This window comes from Rhea pennata, chromosome 4 (genome assembly GCF_028389875.1).
Source record: "Rhea pennata isolate bPtePen1 chromosome 4, bPtePen1.pri, whole genome shotgun sequence".
NCBI lineage: Eukaryota > Metazoa > Chordata > Aves > Rheiformes > Rheidae > Rhea > Rhea pennata.
In genome coordinates this window covers 35,298,665-35,323,963 of record NC_084666.1, presented here as the reverse complement: position 1 = coordinate 35,323,963, position 25,299 = coordinate 35,298,665, and the positions used below count along the sequence as shown (strand labels likewise).

At 46.3% G+C, this 25,299-nt stretch overlaps 1 protein-coding gene across 2 annotated transcripts in view; it reads left to right on the top strand.

Annotated features, from left to right (window-relative positions):
- Positions 1-1,001: 1,001 nt before the first annotated feature.
- STOX2 (storkhead box 2) overlaps positions 1,002-25,299 on the top strand; it is a 141,911-nt gene continuing 117,613 nt past the window's right edge. For both annotated transcript variants that reach the window (XM_062575752.1, XM_062575754.1), the window contains exon 1: positions 1,002-1,353. In XM_062575752.1, coding sequence (XP_062431736.1) covers positions 1,014-1,353 — 340 coding nt within the window. In that variant the 5' untranslated portion in view covers positions 1,002-1,013. The remainder of the gene's footprint in view (positions 1,354-25,299) is intronic.

Below are 25,299 nucleotides of genomic sequence, written 5' to 3'. Positions count from 1 at the left end.
GGCGGGACCCATCCAGACCAGCTCCAGTCAGTGTCCCTCTAGTGGCACCTGCTCTTCCTGCTCTTGGGCTCAGCAGAGCGAAGGTGGCCCAAGAATGGTGCATTTGGCTAGTGCTTGGATTTGGAGGCAAAACCCGGGGTGCCGCATGTGAACGCTTGGTGCGTACCAGGCGCAGAAACCAGAAAAGAAGTCAAAAAACTTAACGTGACTCCTTTGGTTTTGCAAGTAGGAATGAAAAAAAAAAGTGGGAAAAAGGAGAGCAACCGAAGCTTTATGTTACCTGTGGAGCTTCACGCCACGGCAGCGCAGGGAAAGCCCTGCCAAGAGGAACGGAAAGGCGAACGCGAGGTGCGAGACAAAATCCCGGTACAACGCGGAGAGGCGGGAGGCACGAGGTAAAAGCGGGGCGAGCACGGGCAGGGCACGGCAGCCGTTTCCCCGCAGCGAAGCCGGCTGCTCTAACAGGCACCCGGTGGCTCAGGTGGGCTCTCCAGAGCGGCCTGCAGCGCAGCAGGGGTGCCGCGGGCCCCCTCCCGAGCTCGTGGCCGAGCGGCAATCGAAGGCGCTCCTGCCCGGCGTAGACGCGGGCGTAACCAGAAGTGTCGCCGGCCGGGCCGAGCCGAGCCGAGCCGGGAGAGCTCGTGGTGCTGCCTTTCTGAGGAGGGTTTGCAGAACTGCGAGCCGACGCCAGTAAGCTCCGTTCGGGGCTCTGAGCGACTCGCTGGGGCTTTGGACAACGTTTTTTACCTCGAGTTTCCCCCAGTTTTGCGGGACCTGTCTGCCCCTCCGAGGCGCTGGCAGACGTGCTGCCAGGCCGCGGCCCGCGAAGCCCCTTCTCGCCTGCAGCAGCGCGGAGGCGAAAGCCCCCAGCCGCGGCGGAGCGGCGGCGGCGGCGGGGCGGAGCGGGGCGGGCCGGGGGCGCGGCCGCGCAGCGCAGCGCGGAGGCGGCGGCCGCGCCGAGCCGTGCCGTGCCGTGCCGGGCCAGGGCATGGGCGGCGGGCGGCGGTAGGGCCATGCCGCGCCGGGCCGAGCGGTGCCTGCAGATCGCCCCGCACTCCCTGGCCATCGTGCTGGGCGCCGCGGCGGCGGGGCCGGGGGGCGGCGGGGCGGCGGCGGCGGAGCTGGGCCGGCACCGCGTCGGCTACGAGATCTTCGCGGACTTCAAGCGGGAGAACATGCAGCACTTCTGGGACCGGCGGGCCACGGCGGCCGTGGCCGAGACCTTCTTCCTGGGCTGGATCGACGAGCAGGTGCTGCTGGTGCAGGGCAAGGAGGAGCACCTGGAGGTGCTGCGGCAGGGCTGGGCGCGCCGCTCCCTCAAGCCCCCCAGCGGCTTCCACATCAAGTGCCTGGGTAGGTGCGAGCCGGGCCGGGCCGGGCCGGGCCGGGCCGGGGGCGGCGAGCCCGAGCCGTGGCGCCGTCGGGGAGCGGGCGGCCGCGGCGCTTGTGCTTGCGGGCGAAACCTGCGCGCTCGGGTTTTGGAGGCGCGTCGCTCTCTCGCCGGCGAGGCTGCAGCCGGGAACTGCGATTTCTGTTTTATTTAGTTTAGTTCAGTTTAGTTTTGAAACGTACAAAACAAAGGGCAGGCGGCTTGGCACAGCTCCGCATCGCTGCTCACGCTTATAACCCCCCCCCCCCCCCAAAACACCTTTATCTTATTTTATTAGAGCTGCAATCACTCCGTCTAAAGCAATAATGCTGCTCGGTTCTGCCTCTCTGATATTTCACATTATATTTGCACCTCGCTTGAGCTCGTGCCTCGGTATGGACACTTCCGTGGAAAGAAAAAAGCAGGAGGAGGCGGCGGCGAGGGAGGGCTCTGTTCTGCAACACGGGGCAGGTGGCTTTCGGGGCAGTAAATGGGGAGTCCGTCGCGGCCGGGTGGGTCGGCGGCCCGAGTTACAGGGCTGTCCCCGGGGGAGTCCCGCACTTGTGCAGTGCGACCGAAGGACCCGCGCATCCTTTTCTGAATTTTCCCCGGGGGGGAGGGGGAGCGCCACAAAAAAAAGAAAAAGAAACAAAACTAGTGTGCATAGTAAAAGCTTGCTTATTTTGAAATGGGGAAAAAAAAAAAAAAACACAAGAAATAAAGCTTGCTCCCCACAGCAACTGTGTTAGTGATGGGGAGAGAAATTGTCTTTTCCTTGCATGTCTGTGTCTTGGTGGGCACTCAGGATAGCTCGCAGTTAGAGATGCTGCCTCTCCAGTGGGAATTTCAGATCTTTAAAACAGGATGCTCCCATGCATTTCTTATAAAGTTCCTGCAAAGATCAAAATGTGTGTGTGTATGTGTGTGTGTGTGTGTATAAAAATAAAAAAATCTCAGTCTCTGAGTGTGTTTTAACTGTAACTATCCTTCTGGAGCAGAGAATATGGAGTCTGGTAAGTTCTGTTCATGTGCAGCTGTGTGCCTTGTGCAGTTCTCAGGCACTTCTCTGTCACTTGCTATTTTTCAGTCAGACTTGCCCAAATAAGACAAATCCTTCCATGCCGAGGAGAAAGCTCAGGACAAGCTACCCATTTAAAAATGAATCGCTGGACCTCTTTTTCCACACCACACAGAACCCCCCCCCCTGAACTTTGCCAAGAAAAAACAGTATCAGATAATAGGTGGTAAATCCTTTTCTGGTGATATAAAGACGTTCTGCGCTCCACCAATATTTAAGAGAGAGTGAGAAGTTGTTTGGCAGGTAGCAGACTTGTGTTTCGGATGAAGCTGCTGTTCACTGCCAGCAGAGAAAACCTACGTGTGCTTTCTACTGCAGGCTGCTAAATGCTTGTATCTTTAGTTTTAGAAGAAAGTCTGTAGTTTCTCCTCGGAAGAAAATGCAGCGGTTAATGCTCGCCGCGTTACTTCAGGGGGTCCCCTGGCTGCTAGCGACTTTGAGGTCCTTGTAGGACTAAGGAAGGAGGGTGCTTGAACGGGGGCCGCGGCTGACAGAGCATAGGGTCTGGATTTTGGGGCGTCTCCAGAGGGGGCGGATCAGGCAGGTGACCCTTCTCAGCCCGCTGAGCATGGGTGCTGTTGAACGGCCCGCTCGACCTTGACGTCGCTAACGCCAGACGGAGCAGTGCTGGGACTGGAATGTAAACAGGTCTCCATGGTCCACTTCAAAATACAGAAATACAGCTTTTGCCAGAAGCCCATGTTAATAAGTAAGCTCACTAATGTGTAAACAATATGCATTCCTTGGAGGTTATCGGTATTGTGAATTTGCAGAAGACTAGAGTGAAAGGTTTCCTTTGACTTTTAAAAATATAAAATGCCTCCCAGCATTTGATTAAAAGCTGTGAAAGAAGAACCAGGACCTGCTGGATGCTTGCCTGTTACACAGTATTCGTGGCTGGGGTAAATGGGATGTGGAAAAATGATCCTTTCTAAGGTCTCTACGTCCTTTCCACACGCAGGTGGATAACTCAGATCTTTGATAAAAGCAGATTCACCCTCGCACGTTCTGTAAAGAGATCAGGGGAGTTAGGTAGCTAAAGAAGAGTCAAAGTAACGGGCCTGGCCTGTGGGCATGAGCATCTGCTTAAATGTGTGTAATTGTATTTTCAACATAATTAGGTGCCTAATGTGAAAGTGCCTGTGATTTATTCAGGAGCTCTCTCATGCTTTATTCTCCACTTTGTAATACTGCAATCAGTGAACAGTATTCTTAAAATAATTCCCATACTTTTCTTTTTTCTTTTTTTTTTTCTTAAGCACAGTACAAAATGGTCTTTGTAAAAAATGCCGGGTGAGTGGGGCTGTGAGGAGCACCTGCCTGGTGGGAAGGTGAGGAACAGTAGCTTTTAGCTAGCTGTTAATGAATAACTGATGAGGTCAAGGGGAAAAGTGGCAGAGTGCTTTGAGGAAGGGGAAGGTTTCTGCACCAGCCCACTGCATCTGTGCTGTGCAGCGATTGTCCCAGTCCCCACCAGCGGCATCGTTAGGTGCTAATGCGACCCAGAGATTATGACTGCAGCCTGACTTGCAAAGCTCTGCTGGTGATGCTGACGCTTTCTCCTCGTTACGGCTCAGAGCCTTGGCTGCTCTGCTGAGTAATAGGTTGTGATGGTCACGGAGACACTTTTTCCTCCAGCAGCTATCTGTGGATATCCAGTAGCTCTGTGGCTTGTTACAGGTGTGCCTGAGCTGGGAAAAATGTGTTTAAAATCCATGCAAAATGCTGGTGTCCAAAGATTTGATCCCAATGGTAAAACTAGATCATGCTATAAAATAGGGTGGGCACTGGAAGCAAGATGGAGGATCACTTTAGTGCCTGCGATTTAGGGTTTGAGGGTACAGGGAACGGTGTTTCACATGTAACCTGAAAACTCTCTTCTGCGGCAGCTTTCCTAAATGAAATGGTTTCGTCGTAACAACTTGCTTAGCGTCCGTTTTCGTGGCTTGTTGTGATCAGAGTTACTCAGATATTGGGAAATTGATGGGTGTATCTAGGTTCTTAAGCTGGCTGACAGGAGAGCTGTGGGAAGCATACGCAGACTTTGAATAAACAAAGCCCGGTATGCTAAATGTGCTGATCCAGAGGGGCATGGAAATCTTATATATACCTGTAGGTCCTGGTGATGAAATTTGCCTTTGCTAAGACTGATGTGGAGCTTTCTTGTAACTTTGCAGTGCTTCTGCAACTTAAGTCTTTAATGGGTGTTATTATTTTATTAAGATTTCTCTCTTTGACACACCTTCCATTTGCTCCCACTAATATTTGTCATCCTGGAAGCTGATTTTTTTTTTTTTCCTCTTTCAGCTCCTCTGTGCCTCCCCCAGCAAGGCCATGCCGGCGTGGCAGGCTTGCGTGTGCTCCAGCCCAGCAGGCACATTTTCATGCCTTCATCTCCTTTTGTGCTTGCAGAGGAGACTTCCTTCTGCATCTCTCAATTCTTGTGTCTCAGACAACGGGCGTCTTTGAGAGGTTGTCGCAGGCGCTGTGCAGGGGCCAGGCCCTTTTGCAAGGGTCGCTCTATCAGCGAGTTAAAAAGAAGTGACCAGACTTTACAATGACCCTCTGGTCATGCCCAGAGCAATTTCTTCAATCAGAAGCTGATGTTTCCATTGGAGTCTGCAAGAAATGTATGTGCCATAATTAAACTAACTAGCAGGAGTTGTAATTTAACAGGGTCGGCGGGGCCGGCCCTCGTGCACTGTGCGTGCTCAGCCGTGCGCGGGGGGAGAGTCTTGTGCCGCGCTCGGGGCCCGAGCTAAGTGCTCTCCCTTCTGTCCCCGCCGTGTTTGCTTTCGTCACCAAAAATTAAATTAACACCCCGCAAAAACTTCTGTTCAGTGAAGGAGTGTTAGATTTCGTAGTAATAAAACCTTTGAGGAGGAGCGTATGGCACATTCACACACCTTTTGTATGCCTCCCAGTATTGCCATGGGAACTTGAGGGGATTTTAACTGCAATTTTTGACTCCTTCTCCCTCGCCCCCACCTGAACTTAGATCCACTAAGGAATTTTTATTTCTGTGAGGTGATTATTGCAATCTGAGAAAAAGAAGGGCAAGTTTGGGTAAATGTAAGCTGACTGGGGTGCTTATGATTTTACTCCCAACTTTGAGCAAAGAGCTTTGCTGCTCAGAAGTGTTGGGTTGGACCTTTAGCGTACTTTGAAAAAGCAGCTTTTGGAGACCAAGGACAGTGAGGCAAGAGACAAGTCTTTATTGACCACTTAAAACATGTCTGATTTGAGTGCCTGGTGTGCGCTCACGTTTTGATGGTGGAGCTAGAAGGGCTTTTTGCTCCTCAAGGAGAGTAGCTGTAGATGGTCTGCAAGACTAACTGCAGCTTACAGCATTTGTCTAAAAAGTATTGTGAAAACAAAAACCACGCGTGGAAAGACGCAACTTATTTCATTTCTTTTTCTGACTCGAAGCCGCTTCTCTGAAGGAAGCCAAGCCACCTACGCGGACGCGTTGCGTTCAGTGCGCGGTTCAAGCCAGGGATTTATAGGGCTGATGGACAGCTGCTGCTGCGTCTCTCCCTTCACATCCTTTCCCCCCTCTAAAGAAGTATTAAAGAGTGCTTCGTAGTGACTGTGACTTTAGCAGTCAGCTCTTTCAAAGCTCTCCAACTTTTCAGTTAAGCGTATGCCCTACTTTTTCTGCATAAAAAGCAACATTGTGAGAAAATTAAGCGCTCAGAAATCGAGGTGTGCCAAAGCGGAAGTTGCACAAGGGGTTGTAACTCTTTCCATCTCCTTGTGCGCGGCGATCCAGCCTTTTAATTCATGTTCCTCGTTTCCTTCCTCAAAGGACCCTTGTCGTAGCCGGGGAGCAGCGCGGAGGCGGTGTGATGAGCGAGCGAGGCAGCAGCCGGGTGTCATTCCCGTGGGACGGGCTCTGGGGCTGCCGTGGGCGCCGAGCGAGCCCCGATTCGCTGGCTTGGTCTGCCCCTCGCAGGTTTTAAGGTGGTAAATCGTACTCTCAGACTTTCTTAATTTGTTTAAAAGAGGAGAACCAGCCTTTCTGCTCCTTTTCTTCCCAATTAGCTTCAGTGCTAACTTCCCATGCAGTAATTACTGAGCTGCATTAACTGAGAAATACTTTCTCCTAACCCATCGAAGGCAGACTTAAAACTGCAGCAAACTCGATTTCCAGGTCTTTTACCAGCAGTTTTCTTTTCTACCAGCATTAGATTTTCTTTATGTTTTGCTAGTAGATGCCTGTTGACTAATATTTTATTTATCAGATTATAATGATTGTAGTAGACTAAGTTCAGACCTTTCACACCTGTTGCCATACTTTATAATCTGCTTTTAAATTGCTTTAAATTTATAAGCAGAAGTCTGTTTAATGCAAAGCTGTTGTAAGAAGTGTCAGAAAACACTGGTTGTTCCAGGGCTCGAGAACGGGTCTTGATGAAGCTTTTTTGCAAAGCTGGTGGTAGAAAAGCTGGAGCTCTTTCTGAGCTGTCTTGACGTTGTTGCCTCAGGCTATTCATCCAGATCATGAACCTTTCCTGTGTTTTCTTTTTTTTTTTTGTTATTATTATTATTATTATTTTTGCGGGACAGAAGAATTACAGCCTGCCCCTGAGGTAGGGCAAGCCAGAGCTTTACCACATTCCTGTCTGCATTCAGGGGCTCAGTTTAGAAAGAGCAGCAGCACGGATGCAAGCACCCAGGTCTCGGGCGTCCTGCGGGGCGGGTGGCTTTCGGACCTGTCCGGCGAGCCCCCCGCGCCTCGCTCCGGTTTCTGCTGACGCCTGGTGCCCAGGCTCCTCGTTCCTCGGCGTCGAGGCAGGGTGGAAGTGGTCAGAGACCACGAGAACTGCAACCAGGTGGTGGTTTCCACCGCAGGAGCCAGGGCTGTGAAATCTGAGGATGGAAGGAACAAATTAATAACCGATTCTTGCAGTAGCGGAAGTTTTATGGGGTTCTGGGGGAATTTTAAGCTCTCTCCAAACTTTGTTGTTATTTTAAATGGGCAAGTGTAAAAGTTTTGATTATTGTCTAATGATGTTGACTGCTGGGAATGTTATTACAATATCCAGTTTCCATACTGAAACTGCTCCCTGGGTGGGCCAGATCTGGAAAGGTTTTTAAGGATATTAGGTTCTTTTTAGAATAAAATCCTTTCACATAATATATAAACATGCTTTCTTCTGTTCAGTATACTTAATCCCTCAGTTTATTACCTGAAACTTCACCTGAGACCTCTGATGATAAATATATGAAGGCTGAGAGAGTTTAAAGGGGCATATTCACCTAGCATTTCTACAGTGGGGCTGGAAAAAAAGTTTGAGGAGACTGATCTTCACAGATGAACTTGATAACTTGTCAAAATTATCTGTTTTTCAAAAAGAAATATCTTCTTGGTCTTATGGATTTAAAAATCCCATGCAAATGAAGAGCGGAAATGTTGCCTTGTGAAAAGCTAAGGAAAAGGGCATGAAGAAGCAAAGTAAGCAGAGTAAAAAATGAGGAGGAAAATAGCATGTTTCAGGCTCTACAATCTTAGATTCTCTAGCAACAAATACAGACCAGACATAACCCCTGAAGATAAGCCCCCTTTCTGAGTATGAACATCCTGTGGGAGTGGGAGAAGGAGAGGGAAGCTGGGCAGCTCTTCGGTGCTCTGAACAGTAATCTTGAATATTTGTTGCTTGTGGTAGGAGTCTGATAGGTGTCAAGTCTGTTCTGTTTTTGTAAAAAAAAAAGAATAGGCACTGTAATAGAACTTAATGCATCTTCTTTAGAGTTGGAGCAACTTGGTATCATCTCTCATCTTTCAGGCGGCTGGGAGACACCTGCAAGGCGTGGAAGGAAGAACACAGAACGTGGAGGACCATTGAGCTTTGCAGCTTTTCTCCAAAATCATGTGCTTAAGCATCCCACAGTAGAAGCTTAGGGCAATTTTCAGATGGAGTTATTAGCCTTCGTATTGCCTTCATTTAATGTGTGTCTATATGTATATATATGTGCGCACGCACACATATATTTTTAATATATACTAAGAATGCTTTAAATGCTGTATGAACAGGGACTTCCTGCTACTTTCACCTGACTTTTTGGTCTGAGTGGTCCTGATTCTGCAACATACTGATGCCCACATGTGAATTCGACAAGTTAAATGTGACTTCAGTGGGAGAGCTCACGTGTTTTAAATATAGCATATTGTATAGTTTGTGTATTTGTCTGTGTGTTTTCAAGAGGTTCACCCGAGGAATTAATCTGCACGGTTAATTCCAGAGTGGTGGTCTGTTCTAAGCAGGTAGCCCTTTAACTGTGATGGTTAAGCTTGTAAAATCAGGACTAGCATTTTTAAATTTACATTTTTGATGTGTTTAATGCTCTGAAAGATAAACAACAGAGTTCGTTCAGGATCATACGTGCCTTCAGGAAAAGTATGAAATGGAAGTCTTAATTGATAGTTTGTCCATAAAGTCACAAAAAGTAGGCTTTTTGATATACACTTGTTTTGGTTTCTTTCCTTGGACAGGAGTTGGTAGCTATCATCTTGTCATTTTTCATTCACAGTAACAGCTTTCAGCCTTTAGTTTATGGATTTCTTATTAATTCAAGTCCTTTGCTTTTGTTTCCAAGATAGTTCCTCACTGTTAGTTTTTCTTCGTTCGAGGTGTACAGCTAGAGCTCCTGGGTGCAGCGGGTGCCAAATAGCTGTTGAGAGGTCTGTAGGGACATGCTCCTTGGCTGCCTTTCAAGGACAGTACCGCTGTGAAACGCTTTCGTGTCAGAATCACTACCTCTACCACTGCTCTGCTCTTCTGTGGCTATAGGCAGCCTCATGCAGGGACGTATTTGATCCTAAAGAGGGAAAGCAGATTTATCTCTGACCTCGAGCATGATTCTATTTAATTTCTCTGCACGTGCAATTTTTAGGTTTCCGGTTTCAGTAACTGAAATTAATTCTGGTGCCTCCTGTCTTAAGCTCTTCAGTATTTGAGTTGAGACAGAGGGCAAAATATACGCTGGCTGTTGGGAGCTGCAAGACACCGATCACCTTGTGAGAAGGCAGAAAACCAAGCTGTAAAATTCAGTGTGTTAATTTACAATCTTTTTTGTGACGTGAGTGATGGAGGTAAAAGGGAAATAATTTTGATGAAATCTTTTCTCCTCTCGCTGGAAAAAAGTTGAGCAACAGAGGTGCAGTATTTCAATTTCTTGTTGTCCTTCACGCTGAGAGCATTCTCGTGCAGTGGCTCGTGACCCCATTTTCAGCCTCTTGGCATCATCTCCTTTGCCTCCTGTCCGAAGGAGCAATATGTGGCCAGAGCAATGGTGCTCCCCTTGGATTTGCAAATTGCTAACTCGCCAGTGGAAGTACAGCAAATGTAAGTCATGCTTTTCATGTTTACCTTTTTGTGGTACCTTTTGAAAGGTGTTCATGGATCGCTGGAGGTTCTGCAGACCCCAAGCTGAAAACCAGTGTCCTCGCCAAGCCCAGCATTCGACAGCTGTGCATGCAGGTACCTGTGTTACCAAGGGCTGTGCTCAGCTGCCGACACGCTCGAGATTTCATCAAAACTTCCTTTCTTGTAGTTCCCTGTTCCTGATAGTATGGCAACTGCTCTGATTCAATTGTCCCTCTCTGTTTTTTAATTTTTTCTGGTTTTTTTCCTCACCTCCCTCTCCCTCTCTCTCTCTCTTTTTTTTTTCTTATGTTTGACCGCACAAGTCAGGCTTTCGTGGCTCTGCGGGACCCACGCAGCACTGAGCGCTGCAGCACTGACCCGGGGCTGGCGTCGGTTCGTGCTCTTGCAATACAGACGATTAGATAATTATACTTGCATATGATGTTGCTGGTGAATGAGAGGTAGTCTGTAAATAGATGACTGGGCAAGGAGCTCTTGCTCAAAGCCTACCTGGCTTTGCTTTACCTGTTTTCTCACCAGTTAGGCTGCCGTAATTAGTTGTTGTGGCACCCCTCAGCCTCCTTGCCGAATGAGTTGCATGCATAAATCCTTAAAAGCTTTAGCAGAGCTATGGTGAGGTTTCAGTCACAGATATTTGGGTATATATTGGCTTGCATATGGAGTTCTAAGACTTCAGAAATGTCTATCCTTATTTTCTTTGCTTATCCTTATTTTCCCTTGTTCAGTAAGGGAATGAGTGCAGGATCCATCATGTTAGCAGGCATATGAGTAGGCCTGTCACCTTTTCCAGTCTGATATACTGGTCTCAGCATACGCCATGAAAATGCCAGCATCATTGCTTAATAGTTTGCAGAAAGAAGTGGAGCTTGTAATGGATTATGTAGAGTTTTTCTCACTGAACAGCAAGATGGGATTGTTGCATGATATTACGTATGGGTTTTAATGCTGTGTCTGACATCTCGTGCAGGCTTGTCCTCTCCTAAATATAGTAGCAGGAGAAAAAGGATGAGATTTGCACCTTAAGGCAACTTTTCTGCTTAAGTATGTTTCAGAACTGTCTCATTCTGCTCACTGCATGGCACTGCACAGGCCTGCAGAAGCACACCTAGGGAGGCGACCAGCTCCCGGCCTGGAAAAACAAGGGTGTGGGGGGGAGCGATGTGCCGTGGGGTTTCCTTTTCCCTTCACGAAACCAAAGGTCTAGGCACTTTCGCAAGGTGACAGAGCTTCGTTTCATCATCGGACTGCTTGGTTCTTCCTGCACACATTGCAGGAAACGCATCGGAGCCAGGTTTGAACCAGCCAGCTCAGGTCTGGCACGCAGTCTTCAAATCCAGTAATAATAAAGGCATCAGCAATACCTAAATCACCTAGCTGCCCAGGCAGCCTGGGAGAAGCTACTTCAGCAAGTAACTTAAATCCCCTAAATTAAAGCTAGCTCAGGTTTATCTAGGCTACGCTTCAGCGCTGGCATCCCGTAACCCTCCTTTACAAGCTTGGCGGCTGCAGTGAATTCCTCCGGGCTTTTCACTTCCTGCCTCTTAAATTTCCCGTTCTGTGAGCTTAGCAAGTGCAGGTTTCACCTGTATCCGTAGCAGCCCTCTTCACAACGCTGGCTCGCTGTTTTAAAGCTTGTGCCGGTAGGCAGCCGCACGCCTTCCCTCCGCAGGCGGGAACGCGTCGACGAAGGGCAGAGAGCAAGCTGCCCCCTGCTAGCCTGCCCGCCGCTTGCGCCCTTCTCCTCTTTCTGTTGGCTTTGCTCTATCTGCCTCTGCAATCTCCTCCTCCTCCCTCCGAGACATCCCGTCGTCCTCCGTGGCTCCGGAAACAGCTTTGGCCGCAGCTGGTGCTCACAGGGGCCGAGTCCTGGTTCGCAGAGCGGACACGGCGTGTTTCGCTGTGGGGTCAGACCATGCGTTTTGGGCCTTCAAAACACAAGACGTGTGTGGCAAGGCGGCCGTGTTTCCCACGGCTTGTGGGAACATCTGGGCTGAGAAACGAGAAAGGTGTCTGAGGGCCTAGAGCTTGGGGACTTTTTTGGTGCTTACTGAACAGAATAGATGTGAAAGGCATTTGAGTCAAATTTCTAGCAGTGTTGTCCCTAACTTGCCGCTTTTGTCTCTGCTTCCCCGTTGTTAAGGGAGGAGAAGGTCCGTTTCCAGACGTTCGGCTGCAGGAGTAGCTTCCCTGTTATCTTCTAGCAGGGATCGTGCTATGGGTCAGTGCCCCCACGGTCTTGCTGCCTTTGCTCCAGCACTGGTAGGCCACAGTGAGCTGACTCAAAGGCGAAGACCTAACCTGTGTCAGGGTGGAAAAGATCAGGATAAACTGTTATGGACCTGCAGCTGTAAATTCCCTGCTTCAGTTTGTCAGCAGTTATTCATATGCTCGTAGGCCAGCGCAGGTAGGATGGGACATCAGGAGGTCTCCAGCGCAGCCTCCCGCTCCCAACAGGGTCAACTGTGGGGTTGAACTGGGTTGCTCATGTCGTCTGTCCAAACCCACTGGACCTAATTTAATAGAGTGGCAGCTAACAGCAGGTTTTGCCCTGCTCCTTGAAAAAACAGGAACCACCCAAATATTGGCCTGCCTCAGCTCTATTTGTGTGTTTGGACAGATCTTTGCAGTGATTGACAGAGCCATAGTTGTCACTAGCATTTTCATAAAGGTTTTTGATCTCTCTTTACCCTGCTGCTTGTCCCTGTGGATGGCTTTTTGCCAGCCGCGTCCACGGGTTGAATTTCTTTACCAGAATACCAACAATAGCTGCTTTAAGCAGCTGTGGTAGAAATCCTGAAACGGTCAGTGAACCTGACCTTTCTCTCACTTTAAATGTTGAGAAATTAGGTTGTAATGACTTGGTGGAATGGAAGTGGCAGAAAACAAATTAACCAGGTGCTTTTTTTTTCTCCCCTCTGAGAACTTAATTTCCCACTTTTGTGACTTTTCCTTCTGCAGCCGAGCTGCTCCTTTTGCAACTACAGTCTTTGCCTGGCCCATTAAGTCGTGTTTGCAGTCTGACTTAAGATTTCCTAACGACTCTTGTTAGTGAGCATTTCCTTCTTATCTCCTTCCTTTCATTCTTATCTCAGCCTTGTGGCAGCAAACACTTAACGGAGATTACGGGCCTTTAAGTCGGGCTCCGTGAATGAGGGCAGGAGGAGACAGGGACCATTCACACTTTAATTTCGGTGTTTCTGCAGCCCGACTGGTATCCTCTGGGCTACGAAGAAAATACCTGCTTCATTGACTTGCAAAGAGTTCAGCTTCTGAATACATAAATGAGTAGTAAAAACCTTGGTATGTATTTTTGCATAGATCAAGATAACATTAAAAATGCAGAAAACATACGTTTGTAAACTTTCTGGTCCATCTGCTACAATTCCTAGTACACCAGAGCTCTCGCTCTGGCGGGACTGGTCACGGCTAGCGGCAGGTCGGCGGGTTTGGGTGGCCGCATCGCCGCGCTGCGGCCTCGGCAGCGGGACCAGCTAAAGGCAGCAGCTGTCCGGACGGGGTGACCTTCACGCTTTGAAGAGCTGTTGCCTAAATTGTGGGTTGCAAATTGGGGGAGGCAAAACTCATGACTGTAGAGCTTCCCATCCCATCTTAAATAAAAGATCCGACTTCTGTTTGCATCAGTGGGGATTTTCAGTAAGAGTTAAGATTGTGTTTCTTGTGAATTGAGGATGGAGATGCCTCAGGCTAAGGGGAAAACAGGAGAGAGCGAATACGTGAAGTCCTGGACTCTGTACTCTCTTTGTCTTATTCTTCCGTCTTACTAATATCCATTTCCCCTCTCAAGTCCACAAAAAAAGTTTTCCTGTTAAATTATTAACAGATCAGCTTCCGAGAGCCCAGCCAGGAAATACTTTCCAAGGCTCCAGAAATGAATGCCCTTTCTAAACAACTCACAGCTCTCCTTACAGCTGTGAAGATAACATTAATAACGTCAATTGGGTAAAACTATTCCAACAGTGCTGGAGCCACATTTGCCCTGGAGTAAAGGTACAAGGTGTGACCTCCCCCCTTTACCAAGTCCAGGACAACTTTGAAGGCTGTTGGGAAAATTAGATACTCATGTTATTTGATTCCTAGCAAGAGTAAATACATTTTTTTTTGTCATCTGCTGGACAAACTGTCTCTTTCTTTGTGGTGCTGTAATTCAGGACTGGTTGCAGGTGAATTGGAGAAGATGTGGTAGAATGAAGTCAAACAATTCTCGCTTATGTGTTCAGTGGTTCTGCTCTGCATTTAAACATTTCATAAGTGTAAAGAATGTCACGTAAAAATGCTTTGTGTATGTGCAAACAAAGTTTATTGCCAGTTGAGCATGATAATATACTTATTCTGATGGTATTGCTCATACAAAATATGCTGCCTAAAGCACCCCTAGAAATACGAGGTACTGACATTTGCAAACCCAAGCAATTATATGCAAGACACTCTAAAGGTAGAATCTCATGCTGCCTGCCTGTCTGATATATATATAAGGATGCCACTGGCTTTATTTTACTTGAAAGTAAAAATCTCGTCCTATTTCTTTGACAGCTTAACACTGTGATATTTCTTCATTCTGCAGTTTGTTACTGGACATCATAAACAACACGGAAGGGAAAAATACAGATGTTGCGTTAGTTGGTCCAGTCTGTATTTTCTTCTCTGACTTCCTTTTCCACTCGTTTTCCTTCCACAACCTACCTTTGTGTGGGGGTTAGTTTGTGTATTATTGGTTGCAGTGGTAGTCTTGGACATCCCACGCTCCTGGCCATTATGACTGTAAATGAGTTGGTGATGATGACTGGATAGGTCTGAGGATGCAGATGCACAGAAAATACATTTAAAATGTCTTTGTTCCTTTTAAAAACATGTGCATTACTTACCTTTAAATGCAAGGGTCTGAATATCTTGTAACCCCTAGGGTTTGTGTTCTTTCTTTCTTAAGATTGCAGCTTTTCTATTGGAGGTGTTTTTGCATATTTACTCTTTCTGAGATTTCAGACTTTTCAAGGCCCAATTATGCAGGCATTTCAGTCTAAAAGATAGGAAAACATTCTAGAAAAATACTAAAATTGACAACAGAAAAGTGAATGGAAAATTGCAGAAACTAAGATAGGAACAGCAGGTTTCCTCTTCGATTTTGAAATTTATAGTGTTTTAGTAGTTCGTGTTTCAAATTTAACATGTGGGTTTTTTCTTCTGTAAAGCTGTTACATAAAAAAGAGAAATTAAAACTGAAGACAGTATTTTACCGGTGTGTAAACCCTGTGGTGTTTATGTGTGTATGTATAAACAGTGTATGAAGTTTGTTTTCTCTAACTCAGAAAAACCCACAAAAAAGCAGCTAGGAAAAGATGCAAGGTAACAAGGATGAGCCAGAGTGTGGAACAGCTTCAGTCCAAGGAAATGCTGAATAAGTTAGGACTCTTCAGCTGGGGAAAGAGGTGTCCGAGGAAGGGATGCGATGGGAGTTCATTGCATTGCGAGTCCTGCGGGGAAAATGAATAGGACAATGACATTTCTCTGTCTTTTCTGAAGTAAAAAATTTTAGAGCATAGAATTAAATTGTTAAAGTGGAAGTAAACAAAAGAGCTATTTATTCATAGAACAGAATTAAAAGATGAAAATTGTGTCTTAAGATAAAAACTTTTAGCCTCCATTATATGAAAGCTTCCTCTTTAATAAAAAAGAAAAGAAAAAAGAAAAAAAGCACTTTTCACTTTAAAAGTAAGTGGACCCATTGGTAGAAGAAAGAAATTAACACACCCAGGATCGTCCTTGTGTATTGCCAGACGTTGCGGTGTTTCCCGCGGTGGCTAATTCGGAGCCGATTTCTGCAGCCCCGGAGCGCCCCAGGAGTTTGCAGGAGGCGGCACGCGGAGACGCTCCGCTCTGCTCGTGCCAGTCAGGCGGCCGCTGAGCCCCGAGGACCAGAAGGACGCGTCTTGGCCGGGGCCTGGGAGCGCCCGCGCTTGGCCGCGCGCGCCTTGCCCTCCTTAGGAAGGTGGCCGGCAGGACGCGGCGGCCGTGGGGGACCTCAGCCGGGACGCGCCGCCGTTGAATTCCCGGTGGCGGGGCCGAACGGGGGCGGCGCGCTGGTATGCCTGCTATCGCGCTGCCTGCCCTTACCGTTACTGACAGGCAATGCTTCTCATCTGATTTCAAGGACCAGAAAAGTGAGTCTGCGGTGTTTGCCCCAACCCCGACAGAAAAGCAGGGGCACCTCACGAGAGCGGTCGGATTGCAAGGGCTTGCGGGGAGCCAGGCGTTCGCGGTGGCTGGCCGTGCTCCAAAGGGAGCTATTTACTGCAATATTCATTTTAAAGCAGACCATCTAACTTGCAGATGCCGTACATGGAACAAACTCCGTTCGGTGCACTGGTGGCTTGCAGGTGCCAAACTCTGGAAATGTTTGAGCAGGAGGTTAAATGCTTCTTCGTGGGAGTAGCTCTAACAGCTTCAGCGTGAACTTTTTCTGTAGTGTGGCCATGAAGTACAAGTGTGCAGGGTAACAGGAGATGTCTGTGGTTGCTCCTGGGATCTCACCTGGTCACCCCTTGAGGGGCAGGGGCAGAATGGCGATAACGTAGCTTGTTCGTTCCTCCAAGTAACAAAATTGCTGATGCTACCCGAGCACTGTGAAACTACTTGGTATGTAAAAATACACCTGCTGAACTCGTCTGGATGTGGTAGGAGAAACTGGGACCCGTCCCTGGTCCGTGTGCTTGTGCGCAAGCCGGACAGTGATAACATGGGGAACAAGGCAAGCAGGTGTTAAGGCTGAGGCAGGTGGTGCCTGTGTGAGGTGTGGAAGGCTGAGGAAAAAGGAAAAATTTTGGAATGAAGTCAGAAGGGGCATTTGTTGGCCAGTCCCTCAAAATAGCCTTCCTAGTTGTGGTGGCTCCAGTGTGGTTGAGTGTAGTGTGGCTCAGCTGGACTATTTTCTACAGCAAGGCAGCACTTGTAAAATGAAGTGTCCTTAGAGAAGGCATTTAAATCAGTGCAGTTCTTTGCAGTATAATTGCCTCCTTATTCTTGAGTCTGCTAGACAATGTACAAAAATAGATTTTTTTTTTTTGATATTTATTTACTTTACGGATACCTGCAAAAGAGAGGTCTAATTGTGTATTAAAGAGGATTCATGCCCTAAGTGCATGCAAGGGAATTATTTTAAGTCTTCATGCTTAAGAAAACAAAAACATTCAGAAGCAAATCATAATGTCAGCACTTAGTCCTTGGCATGATCCAACTAGCCCAGCCAGCCAGATTAGTGGTAGGTAGGCAATATCTCTGTATGAGAAATGTTTAATGTTAACCCAGCGTTATGGAGCACTTGGGGAAGGATAAGCAAAAATAAAGAAATGTGACAGAAAAAATAAAAATGAAAAGAACTTTTGGAAAATGCATTGATACGAGGAGCAAAAGGAGTAGAGAGCCAGCCTGGGTCACCCTCTGGAGCTTGTACGTGGGGATGTTTCTTTGGGACGTGTCCAGGTGCCCTGAGGTGGCAGGGCCTTCAGTGCTTTTGCCGCCTTTGAAGCAGAGGGTGGATAGGGTCCTCTTCACTTGCATCAACCTATCCAAAGAAAGTGCTTTTACCCCCTCTCTTGCTTCTGCCTTTGTGCAGCTTATTAGTTGCATTGCGGAGGGGGAGATGTGCATGTCTTGTTGGCTCCCGGGTGAAGCAGGGTTCCTTTTGCCCTAAGCCATTCGCTGAGCTCACGTTAGGAGAGGTAAATCACTCTGACACAGTACAGAGCAGAGGTTCAGCCATTACGGGCGTAATTATCTCTATAAAGAACCACAGGGTGCTTTAAGGACTGCTGTCAAGTCCTGCCGAGTTTCAGATCTGTCTGACAAGTAGAGGAGTCTAAGAATTAGCTGTGCTGCTTCAAATGCTGAAGCAGCATTCAGCCACTTGCAGTGTGATTTTTTTCCCCCCCTTCTTATTAAGTGTATGTAAAAGGACATGATGGGTGCTCTGAACGCTTTCCCACAGAGCAAGGGTTTGGCTACCTGTATTTCTCTCCAGTGACCTTGTTTAAGGGTGGTGTTAAGGGTGCTGTAGGACCTTCCTGCGGCTGCTTCTGCTGTCCTGCTGGAAAATGTCCAAGTTCTGACTAAGAGTTAAGCTTACTGCCTTCCCCCCCTGCCCTGAAGGGATGTGAGCGGTTTTAGCTAGACCAAGAATGCTTGATGTAATCTTCTAAAATTATATGTGTAGGTGTGCTTGTCATTATTTCCTTGCGATTGGCCACTTAGCTATTTTATCTCAGTTATAATTAAAAGTGAAAGAAGGGGGGGCAGGAAGCTGGGGTGAACGGCTGATTTAGGACAGAATGTGTATGGGCCTGCAGACAGGTTGTGTCTGGCAAAGAAAGTACTTGCAGGAGTCTTCTGACTCTCATTTAGGCTAAAAAAAAGGGAGATTCCTGGTCCCAGAGCATACAGTTTGCACCGCTCTTTGAAAAGTTTTTGGCCACTTTGCGCTGACCTCTTCTGCATAACTTGCCTCAAAGCATCCCAGCCAGTGTACGGGGTGTGTCTTTCTAACGGAGATAAAATATTTTCCTCTAAAAAGATTTTTATTTTCTTCTACAGATGAGTGAGAAGGTGAGTGGAGTTTATGTCCTGCAAAGTGCACGTTTGGAAATATTTTAGGATCCCATTTGATCCAAAGCTTTCCTCATGAGTTGTAACAGGCTCTTTAGCCCTTAGGGAAATGTACCGTGTCTTCATTTCAACCTCTTTCATCATAAAATGAAAATAATGTCAAAATCTTTGTGTCCTATTGCTATGTCTTTCCTTTGGAGTGAACTTTGCAGTGACATTGATGGAGAGCTCTGGAAAATCACTAGTGCTCTGTGGCTTCTTGTTGGTAAACCCCTGGAAGATCTGTAGACAGGGGATGCTAAGCAAGTGCAAAATTGCATTAAGAGTTAGGGAAAGCCTTTTGGCCTGGATTAGTGTATTTGAAATAATGGAAATCTCACTCTGTCAGTGCAAAATGACCATTCTTTGCAGAGTCATTGGTACCATCATTGAGTGAGTGATAAATGCAGGAGCATCCTGAAGCTAGGGAGAGGCTGAAACAAAGCTTTCCTCGCTGGAAGCGTGCTCTGTTTCCAGAAAGTTGTCCAAGGAGGGAAGGTTATTGTCGCTCATATGTTTCAAAATGTGATCTGCTGGTAACGGGAGGCGTAAGGAATGAGTCCGCTGTTGGAGCGCAGGGGCAGACCGCTGAAGTGGTTTTGCAGTGACTGCATAAAACATCGGAAAATTCCTGTGAATTCTTCTCCTTCCCCCCCCCCCAAAGTTTTTTCACTGAGTTATTTGTGAGAGGAAAATACAGAGCGTTTCTTCAGTGAGATGGAAAGGGTGGGAATATTAGTGGCCAGCCCAGAAACGCACAGAACATCTGGTCCGTGCAGATCTCCAGCAGGGAAGGAAGCTAATTATAATTGTCGTCAGGGAAGGGGTACTGTTTCTCATAATTGAGAGGAAAGGGCGTGAAGTGTGGTTATAATTGTAGGAAATAATTGTCACTATTGTTTTTGCTGGACCACCCTGTGCAAGTGTATGGAAGTAAACACAGGATCTCTTTGAGTCTGGTTGCTATGCTGCTTCAGACTTCAGCGTTACGGTGCAATGAGAAAGGAAATCTTAAAGTAAAAGTGATCTAGCCAGGCTTTTATTTTCCTCTGCAGAAAGGTGAAAAGATGAACAGAGTTTAAACGTGACATGCAAAATGTATATGCTCGGTTTGAAATATTTTAGGAGCCTGCACAAGACAAAATGCCTGTATAAACCTGTGACTTCTCGTGCGTAGGGGCTACCTCAGCTTGGGGGTCTGTTGCAAACACTACATATATATAATGTGTGTGTGTGTGTATACACCTCCTATATATATTTATATATATATGTGTATATATACACGCACACACACAGACACACACACACACATATATATTTGTATAAAAGCTCTTTTTTCCCCCCCTCCATTCTCTATATTCTTCCCCCTGGGCATGAGGAAACTTTTCCTCCTTGAGCTCCAGCTTATCTTCACCTCTTTTTCATTTTAAGACTTTTTCTTGGTCAGATCAGTACCTTTCTCCTCCAGTCCTTGACTCTGCTCTGCTCTCTTCTGCTCTCCTGGAAGCTGTGACCTCTCTGGCCATCCTGCTGGCACCAAGTTGATTAAATCTTGCTGCCCTCTGCCTGGGCTCTCCTGCATGCTTTAGGTTGTATTGCCTACTACTTCTTACTTGCTCATCTCTTTCCATTTTGTCCTTCATTGCAGCCTTCTAGTGACATTTCTCCTAGCATGGCTTGCTGATGGTATGGTGGACTGCTTCCTTCCTTGCCCTTGCAAACACTCTCTCTCTCTCTCTCTCCCCCCCACACACCATTTATTTATTTATTTATTTATTTATTTATTTTTAATCCCTCCATAATTTTTGGCAGTCCCATCCTTTCTCCCGCTTGTGCACTGCAGTGAGTAGTTCTTTGATTTTTTTTTTTTTTTGCCTCTCGTTCATCCTGTGTGTCCAGGCAACTTGTAAAAACTTCAACTGCAAACTTTCGAGGAAATCTTTTTCCGCTTTCACGAGCTCAGGCCCTTGCAAGCTGTAATTATCTCCTGCCGTCATCGCTGAGACCTTCCTCCTGCTGCTTTATGCATGCATATATATGTATATAACATCCCCATTTCCCCCAGCTGTCTCCGGTCTGTGCAGCAACACAACCGTCTTCGGTGGCTCCTGGTGGCCCCTGGCTCTCGCACCCCTTGCCCAGCCGCTCTGGACCCCATGTCTGCCGAGCCAGGTACCGTCCCTCCTGCTCCCCTGCCCTCAACGTTGCAGGAGACAGCCCCACTCGGGCGCCTCTGTGGCATCTCTCTGCGTTGGGTGGACCGTAGCAGTGTCCTACCAAAATACCCTCCGACGTTGCCTCCTTTGGATGCCATGGTAGTCTTTGCGTGGAGACCCTTTTCCTTCAACACCCCCCTTTGCCTTTAACCCCCAGCCACATGACAACTGGGTTGTTTTGGTTGTTCCCTTGGCTCTGCTCTTGTCCGCACCGGGCACGACGCCCTTCCAGATCAGGGCGATTCAGTGTTTCAGCTTGTGGTGGAAGGCGCGTAGCATCCTGCCGGGTGTTGAAACATTTGTTATCAATTCTGGCGAACTCTGTCCTAGTTTGACATACCCTCTCAGTGAGGTTAAATTTTCATATGGACAGTTGTAAGCCAGAAAAAATGCACTTTGGAAATTAATTGCTGAGGCATCTGTTTGTGATTTTTACGGAGGACATGAAAAGAAACTAAGCTTTCTTAGAGAAACACCTTTTTGTCAATCTACCTTTTATTGTTTTCCCCCTAAATGAACAGTGAGCTTTGCCATCTTACTGTGGGAAAAGAGGGATGAAAAAGAACTTTTATTAAAACTCGGAGAGGAAACTGGATCTAAATATTAATTCAAAAAGACTAGAATAAAACATTTAAAGCCACTTTGGCTTGATCCCCAGTTTAGCATGTATCCCCGCTTAAACTAACCCCTCTTTGCACTACCTAAATAGTGCCATTTTTTAAAAGGGATTTGGTGCCATTTGTTTTTAATTTGTGTTACTGTTATGTACTTCAGATCTAGCTTGACAAAGTCTTTGCAAGAGGAAAGATACAGGGGCAAGACCATGCAGGATGCCTTCCTTTTCCTTCTTCAACACGGGAAACCTGTGTAGTGTTAAAGGCTGACTTGTTTTCAGTTTTGTTTCCATCTGAACTAGCTTGCTCACCTTTTTTTCTTGGACTAAAGGACTATGGATAGATTATCTAATATAATGTATCTAGTGTATATATATATGTGTATATATATATATATATATATTTTCACTCTAGCTAGGATGTGTTTATCTGATCTTGGTGTTACTGGGGCAATACTGGTCATATCAGCCTTCATTTTCTCCTTGCTTTTCTTTGTAGACCCTCTAGCCAGAGAGAGTTGGAAGTCTAGAATGGACTGATCCTAGATTTGAGAGCAGAAACTCAAAAAAGTAGTAGTTTAAATGTACAAAAGGTCTCCGCGTATCCATGCATCAATGTAGGGCACCCAGACGAAGGCTGCGCTGTGTTTTTTTCCTCCAGTTTCTGTTAGTTTGGTTTCCATGAGGTCATTCCACACATTTCTGTTCATTTTAGAGCAGATTTGAAACTGTAGGCTGATTTCAGTCTGAAGGATAATTAAGCTCCTACAAATCTAATGAAAATTGCTGCATAGCTGTGGTATAGCGGAGAGACCAGCCTTGTGCTGCAGCCAGTGGGCTATTTATTGTGTGAAGGTGTGCTGGATGCTGGGTGAGCTCCAGATTAGCTAGGCTGTTTCTTGCCCAGCATGGGATTATACCGGGCATGGTGGTGCCATTGTCATGGTGGTCAATTTAAGGAGCAAATCCATATGAGATCACGCTACATGTGCTCTGCTAGTTGTGGAACAGCCTTTTCTGAGATGAGTTTTCAGAGGCAAGGTCTTCCAAATAATAGCCTAGGTACATAGAAGCACATGTGTCATAGGAATATGCTTTTCTTAACAAGCATTGAAGTGTTTGCCAGGACTAATGGCACTGTCCAGGTGGGATGAGATGCAGTTGAGGACACAAATGTGTATACTTCAAGGCAGCAGAGTACAGCCATTTGGAAAGAAGAGAAAGACGGTTCATGTATGGTTTTCTCTTTGTGTTGTGTTTGGTAACCTGTACAATATTTATTAATACAAGAGCTGCCAGTTCTCGTAGCACAGACACTGAATTACTAAATCTCCAAATCTCTGATTTTCTCTTAAGAAGAATAATTGATGTGTGCAGTACCTTCTTGAAACTTGCTACAGATGTAATTGGGAACCAGAGTGGTCTTAGCAAGGGCTTTGTTAAAGTATGCTTTTAAAATACCTTCTTACTGGAAATGGATAGAGCCTATAGCCATCTAGAAGAATCCTTTCAGAAGCTGAGAAGCTGGGGAGGATGGGGTCAGGTGTATGTGGTCTTAAAGATTGTTCTCATCTGCTGGATTTATCCTTTTCTAAATTTTCAGCATAGCTCCTCATCGCAGAATGTCAGCACAAATGTAGGCAAAGCTTAAAGGATTACTCTGGTTAATGTGAGGATGTGAGTTTTGGATTTTTTTTGTTGCATTAGAGCTGAAGGAGTCATTTAGGTGCTTTGCTTGGACTCCTGCCCGTGTATAACCATACAGTGCAGCAGTCGATGGAATGCAGATAATAGCTTCATTTTCTTTGCTATTTAGGTTCAAACCTGTGCTAACAGGTCCCCTCCCAAGCTTTGTTTCAACCTACTGTATGAATTTAGTAAGGAAATTCATCTCTGCGTGCCTCAATTACCCTGTATTGCAAACAGCAATAATGACACACTTCTCTTGTAATGCATTTGGAGCATACAAATGAAAAGTGCCAAATATGAGCTTACTATGTAATTATTGAGACGATTGCTTGTATTTGATTTGTCTGACCGTGGAGTGGGAACACCCATGGCTGTGAAACCTGTGTTGCCGTGTCACAGGACCACAGCAGAGGTGCTAGCTCGCTGAGCTGGACCATGACCTACACCGCCCGCAAATATACCTGACATGAGCCAGGCAACCACTTCAAAATCTGAGGATGAGAGCAGAGAGAAAACTTGAGGAAGAAAGCATGCTTGGGACCTGAATCAAACGAAATCTTCCTCTTCTGACCAAGAAGCCTTGAACGCCCAGGCATTGCTGTCTGCTAGATAATTTGAAGCTGCACTAATATTTCAAAAGAGCAGAAGTGAGTCAAACCAGCTAGTCCGTGTAAACCTGTGGTAAGTGTATGGTGAAAGCCACATCCATCAGCACCCCAAGCTGCTGTGTGGGGTTGCGCCAAGGCCTATCGAATTCAGGGTCAAAGCTCCCATTAACCTGAGCGGTACAGGAGCAGGGTCACAGAGGAGGGCTGTGCTAGTTTCTCTTCCATTAATGAATGACAGATAGGTAACCTCATATACCTGCTTTTTACAAAATTGAACTCAGCGTAGTAGGAATCAGCTTTTAAAGGGACTTTAAAGAATTGGAGGCCAGCTCAACTGGCCCGTGGCACGCTGATAGTACTGTGCAAGATACTTGTGTGTGTAGTGATCATCTGACTGTAGACACCTGTATGTTTTAGACCTTGCTATTTAAAACAGAAGTAAATGTTTAAACCCTGTAAATAAGCCAATTGTTCAGAAAAAAGTAATGCAGAGTAACTGCATGAAGCATATAATTGTGCTGCAGCACTGTACCAGTTGCACAAAGCGGTTTATGTTATGTGGGGCAGGAAAAAGGATTCAAATGTTCGTTTGATCCTGATCTCACTGTAGGAACTGCTTATGGGAAGGAGCAGTTGCAAGAGCTGTTGTTATTAGCAGTTCCTCAGTCTCCTGACTCCAGGGCTGCTTGGCTTGAAAGCAACGGATAGTCGTTGAAGCGGTTTTTGGTGCTTTAGAGCAGATTCCAAAGTCACGTAATTTTTATAATGTCTTCAAAGAGAAATCTCATTATCAAGTTGCATGTTACCCAAGAAAACTTCAGAGAGCCAATAGTAATCCAAAGGCTCACATGGACGTAAATATATTAGCTCAAATCCACAGCATTTGCTTTGACTTCTTAAATCAAACTTGTATCTCTCTATCACTGTATCTGCTGCTAATGAGGTTGTGTTTTGCCAGGTACTTATGCTGAAATGCTTTGAGTTAAAATGAATATTAAGTATAAAAATAGTTCAAAGTGCTCCAGAGTGCAAACAGCCTTAAGGTGCTGTGCCAGTTAGGTAGCAGTGGCCTTCACTTTCGCTCTTTCTTTCTCTCTCTTTTCCTGTTTGCCTTGCATCTTTTGTTTGACTTCATTGTGCTTATCCAGCTTGTGCAAATAGTGGTATCTTTTAGTAACACAGTTACAGCCTTCAGACAAAAAGAAGAATCCTGATTTCTCTTTTAGGTAGGTGAAAAATAAAAGTGTATATGGGCCAAAAAATCTCAATTTCAGAGTATTCCCCAAATCTGTGAGCTTATTCCAATTTAGCCATTCTCCAGTGTAGTGCAAACCACCTGATGTATTCTGTAGTCCTTTTCTTTCTCTTTTCTTTTCTTCTTCTTCTTTTTTTTTCTGCCCCCACCTTTCTCCTTTCTTGGTTTCATTGCCAGTTTGCTTTCCTTTTGTGTGGGGATGTTGTTATTTGCTTTTTCTGCACTTGTAAGCTGCCATCATCCCTTCTGCCTCTCTTTCCACTGCTGCTCTTGTCGCTCCATATGGCTCCTCTCTGAAATTCACTTTTCAGATTTGCTCTTTTTATCCTTTTACAAGAGCCTGTTTTGTCTCAATTGCCATGTTTACTGAAGTACATCCCCCTAAAACGACTCTAAAAGCCTTTTCTTCATCTTGATGAGCCACCTGA